Source organism: Mesitornis unicolor, unplaced genomic scaffold, assembly GCF_000695765.1.
Source record: "Mesitornis unicolor isolate BGI_N332 unplaced genomic scaffold, ASM69576v1 scaffold23558, whole genome shotgun sequence".
In the NCBI taxonomy this organism is placed as follows: domain Eukaryota; kingdom Metazoa; phylum Chordata; class Aves; order Mesitornithiformes; family Mesitornithidae; genus Mesitornis; species Mesitornis unicolor.
Genome location: NW_010200111.1, coordinates 563 through 6,319, shown reverse-complemented (window position 1 = coordinate 6,319; position 5,757 = coordinate 563). Strand labels below are relative to the sequence as shown.

Sequence of the window (5,757 nt, the reverse complement as noted above, 5' to 3'; positions counted from 1 at the left end):
TGGTGGCAGGACCCACAACAGTCCCTGCCAGAATAGTTTCAGGGCAAGGAGCAGTCTGGCTTAGAAGGAGGATCAAGTATTCCTTCCTCAGTCAAAGCCAAATATCTATCTGGTAAACTGGAGTAGGCTTTTGAAGGGAGATTTTGCTGGACTGCAGCCTTCACTCCTGTAAGATTTAACTCACCCAAGTCCCTGCATTACATGTTTGCTGCTAGGGTATTCTGCACTGACATTTATAAGAGTAAGTGCCTCATCTGTACTGTTTAAGGAACAGATTTTCAATGAAACTATGAATCCTGCTAGTAAAACAGGATCTGCTTCACAGAATTTTAAGTTGCAACATTTTTATGTGCTTACTGCTATTTGTTCCATAAATGAATTGTTCAAAAACTGTAAGAAACCCATGGATGCTATTTTTCTCTGAAAAATACATTGGTCTAACCAAAACAAGTTAAGCAGCTGTCAGTAATTCAGATCTGTGCTTTAAAAACATTTAGGTGTAATGAACATTTTACTATCAGGTATACCACAACTAAACCAGAACATGAGAAAACTGTTTGGAATACAGCTCTCTAACATGGCACTCTAAAGGATACCTAAGCCTGGTTTGGGCTACTTAGATCAGATTTAAGTGCTTAAGTGGAAATACCATGCAGAGGAAGCACTATGCACATGTGTGCCCTTCCAAAACTGTAGATATTTAGACCACGCACTTTGCTAAGACGTCAATGTTGGCTCACCACTTATGTGATGATCTCCAGCCTCGAGATCTCCATACTCCATACTCCATCTTTCAGCTCACGTGATGATCTCCTGGATGCGGTCTAACTTACTGTGTGAAACAGCCATATGGGACACTTGACACTTCAGAGAAATCACACATGAAAACGCTGCCTACTGCTCGCACGCTGACATATGCCTTGAACAAGGTGCACTACAGTAATAAGGAGGCAAAGAGACCTTCACAGTACAGCCTTGCTGCGAAAAGCCTCCCTCTGTTTGATCGGTCCTTCACAACAGGTAGGTCACAGATGTCCTCCATCTACTCAACACTGGCCACTGACAGGACAAGTTTCTTCACGCTGCCTATCTATCTGCTACCGTCCTGTCACAAACACCTCTCAAATACAACACTGACATACCAAGGACAAAACCAAAAGCAGCACATAACCTTCCACCAGAAAGACTCTTATGTTTGTTATTTAAAGTGTATCAGTAACCATCAGGCATGCAGGTATTCCTGAAAAAGAGAAGAGCTTGGTATCTTCAAAACTGTATGTATATAGACATATTTATGTGTATACTTATGCATTCCTATGTATGTATTTGTACCATTCATACACGTAATTGTGTGTGTGTGAGAGAGAGGGAGAATGTGTGATCTATCATTTATTTAGCAACTGGGTAAGTCAGTATAAGGAACTGTACGACACTGATAAGGCTGTGTGACCATGTCTCACCCACAGCCAGCAAACACATAGCACAAAAGTTCTTATACCGTGACCCCAGAAGGATTTTGGCAGTGTTATCTAAGTCATTGCTCTATAATTCCCAAGAAAAAGGTCTGCTTTTCTTCAGTATATAGAATAATTTTTCTATGTATAAACTGAAATTTCTCAGTAGAGTTTCTCAGTATATCAGACTTGGCTGCCCAGTTACAACATTCACAGCAGCAAATAAGCATAGCAGCAGTGAAGTCAATGAGGCAACAATAATTTACATCATTTGACAATTCTTCACTGAATGTTAAAACTGCAGTATATCCTAGATCTCGTCTAGAGAGCGATGAAAGCTCTCTAAAAGTCTGCTGAAGTTCCTACTCTGACTCCTGATTAACTAATTTCAATCAACATAGAACACTTTAACTGACCCAAAAGATCCTGTAAGTGGTAGGAATGTTTGTGTTGCATAGTCACATCTGACCTCCAGGGTCAGCAGAACAAGAACCTGCAGTTCATATGCAAGAAGCAGCATGTGCATGTGTCCCTCACATTCCTGAGTAATAAGAACCAGTGATTGTCCCAAGGGGAAAAAGAAAAAACCTGACTCCTTTCTCCATACTCCCATTTTTTCCCTCCTTTTTCAGCATTTCTCACAGCAAGCATCATGGCAAATTGGAGATACCAGCGGATTGTCAGGTCAGCTTCCCCTGGCCAGAAGAGAGCAGTGAGAGGAAGGAAAGAAGGGGAATGAAAGAGGATGTTACCAACACTTTTATCTCACGATGGTCAGCCTCAGTGCTGACAGGACACAACAGCAATGACTCAAGCACAGAAGTTAATCACAGTTTTCAACATCCATCCATGACACAATAACTATGGATTCAACACTAGCTTTCCCCTACATACTCCCAAACAGCTCACCTTTATTCATCCGTCCCATTACCGTAAATTCAAAATACTTGTTGTTGTCAGCTGGCGAATACAGGCCAAATATGGTGGCTGTGCTCTTTGGCTGCAGTTTGAATGCTGAGAGCAAGTACACATCATTCAGTGCAGGATCACCAAGTGCTTGTTGCAAGAAATTCATTACCACTCTCTTGTTGGAATACGGAAGAAGATCAAAAACTGAAAAATAAGCAAGTTTTGTCAGCTTTTTAAATATAATAATGACCGAAGCAGAATGTAGTCTGAAGCCACCCATTGGAGATTGCACATTCTTCATTATTTGCATATGGATACTTTAAAATGAACCCAAGTTGTCCTACCTAAAATAAACAACATGGAAACAAACATTAACAATATGAAGATCATCTTTAAAGAACATCTTGGCTGACCCCCCGGGCACTGGCAGGGACATCTTAAACAACCTGATCTAGTGAAAAATGTCCCTGTCCATGGCAGGGTGGGTTGAACTTGATGATCTTCAAGGGTTCCTTCCAACCAAAACTATTCCATGGTTCTATCAAAATATCATATGGATTTTGTTGCAACTTATCATTTTTTAGCAACTTTTTTTTCTTTTAAAGGAACTCTCAATAAGTTACTAACACAGAAATAGTAACATAGTCTTCAAATTGAGGTACTCAATTATTTTCAGGTAGATCTCAATTCTTCTCTTCTGAGGATGCACCTTTACAGAAAATAACCTAGCTCTGCTTTCATAAATTCAGATGCTTGTGTTCACATTTCAACTGGACTGAGGATCTAGCATCAAAATTTTCAGACAGATTTCCAGTGCATGTATCCTAAGAACTGTTTTGATGGCATCTGCAGGGCACCAATTAAAATTCTAAAGAGCTATGTAAGCAACATGATGTTCGTAACCTCCTTCTCACTTCTCTGACTTCTCCGAAGATATATTATACACATAAGATTCATCTTTCCTTTCTGGCACAAATAACAAAGAAAGACAGGCCTGACAAAAAGAAAAAAAAAAAACAACCCTGAAGGCATAGTGAAAGCTGTTTCAAATTTTTCTTTTAACTTTTGCACAATGCATCAGCAAAGAATCTAACATTGTACTCATATGTATGTCAGCTACTCTCCTTATGCCACTGAAACAACAGGCTTTCCCCAGTGTTCCAAAACCCGTGATGCCTCCAAACTCTATAAACTATTCCACTAGGTTTCTTGATAACATCCTATTTCAATCCACTGCTATTAAAGCAGTATATAGATTATACCCTTCCAATAAAGTCTGATAAATTACTATACACAAGTGTTATTTAGATATAAGGACACATCTAGCCATTATATACCACTGACACTCCACAGGCCTATCATTGCTGGGTCGTATTTTCCTCCCACACCAGCACAATTCTGTAGAGCTGCCACCAGAGAAGAGCCCCAACACCAAGCAGACAGCAAAGGCCCATGACAGCACACTGCACCTTACCCTGATTCAAGCCCATGGTTGTACCACTAAGTTTAGTCTCCCAGGCCAAAAAATGGTGGACCTTTGCAGATAAGTCTTTTCTACCCAGCACTCAGAGCCTGGGTTTGTGCTGCTTTCATTGCTCATTCTGGAGCATCCATTCATCTAGACACTAATGTAATTTCCAAACAAAACAAGAAAAATGAAGATATTTTTCCCTTCACCTCATGAAACTATTGAAATACAGATCACTGCTCACAGGTACACGTGTATTTGGTACAAGGATCCCATAACTCTACTGAGAGCTTTGAGGACACAATACAAAAAGAATCAGGCTCTTGTTTCGAATGCACTTGTAAAATTGTTGTAATTATACTAAGAAACACAGATAGGAGTTGGTCAAAGGACTTCTCTTTCATACAGTTCAGATATACAGCATCCCAGGACAACCACTGCTCCCACTGCAATCAGTGACCCAGACAGCAGAGGCAAAAGGCTGGGTATTTAATCACATTCAGTGCACAGAAAGCAAAGCAAATGCCCAAGTGAGAGACTGAAATGCAAACGACAGCATTGTGCAGGCAATACTCATTCATAAAATACAGCTGTGCTTTCTCAGCCTGAGCACTGCAATATAGTACTTAAGCGTTTGACAGCACAAAATACAGCTTCACATTTTGTCCAGTCCTTCTAGGTCTATTGGCTCATTTTTATATCCTTTCCTGTGAGACTAATTAGCCTCTGCTAGAGTCAAACACTTAAAAATACAGGAAAAATATTATAAAATAATGACTGGACACTGGCAAACATCTGTCTAACCTTTCAGAAAACATTTATTGAAATTTCTGATATTTGCATATTTAAATAAATGCTCAAACTGGCTTGGTAATTGGGTTCTATAAAGCACATTGTCTCAACCAGATCCATCATTGAACCCTCTATTGGAATATCTTCACTGACCAGCATGTGCATGCAGTACATGACTGGATCCATCCTTTAGCATAAATTATTACACATCTTAGAAGAAGTGGCTAGCAGAAGAGTAATGGGGTTACGAAAACTCATTTTACATCCTTAGTAAAGCTGCCAGAGAGAGCAAGCTCTTAGACCCAGCAGGGGCAACTGCTTCTTTAGAAGAAACAAAAGATTCACAAGGATTTCAGACTTCATTTTTAGGAGAATCTCATTTTTTGTCCCTCTCCCTGGAAAGGCAGACTGGAAAACAAATGAACAGAAAAGGGCTGCCAAAGCTGAACGGCACAAGCAGCTGGTTTCAGTCTGTGCAATGAGAGTGAAGACTTGGACATGCCTCAGAGCACCAGAGTGCATACCTATCAGGCTAAACCAAGCCCACTCGTGAGACAGACCAGGAATTCTCTCTGGCACCTGCTTTCTGCAGTTTTCAGAAGTGAGCTGCTCACGCTTCTATGAAAACACTAACAAGGGATCAGCTACACCTTAAGACAGTTACAAGCCACTCTTTGGAGATCTGTCCAAAAACATCAAGGCTAGCTCTTCAGATGGGAGCTAAAAAACATGATGGGAAGCTCATCATGAAAATTAGTGGCACAGGAGAGGACGGAGTTCAAAATAAAAGACCCTTTCTTTCCCTTAATTCTGCTGCCATGTCACACCAGCATTTGGAGACCCTCCAATGTTATTCTTCTCTGGTCACAGCTAACCATAGTAAGTGTAAACACTGCTCCAAAGCAGCACTTTTCAAGACAATGATCACTCAGACACCAGTAGTGAAACCCTAACCCCACTGCAATGATTTCTGACTGACTCTAAGAAGGTGAAAATTTCACATGTTGAGTGGGGGCTTTCACTGGCCACTGTCCCGGACAAGCTGGAGATCTGCCTCTATTTCTTAAAATATTACAACACCCTTATTCTCAATATGGCAATTTTCTGAAATGTTTTCACATCAAAAAGTAATTT

The 5,757-nt window shown here is 40.4% G+C and overlaps 1 protein-coding gene across 1 annotated transcript in view; it reads right to left on the bottom strand.

Annotated features, from left to right (window-relative positions):
• THBS4 (thrombospondin 4) overlaps positions 1–3,853 on the bottom strand; it is a 33,856-nt gene extending 30,003 nt beyond the window's left edge. Inside the window, exons 1-2 of the mRNA XM_010189647.1 lie at positions 3,838–3,853; positions 2,364–2,567 (exon numbers count right to left, since the gene is read on the bottom strand). Coding sequence (XP_010187949.1) covers positions 2,364–2,567; positions 3,838–3,853 — 220 coding nt within the window. The remainder of the gene's footprint in view (positions 1–2,363; positions 2,568–3,837) is intronic.
• Between the last annotated feature and the right edge of the window lie 1,904 nt (positions 3,854–5,757).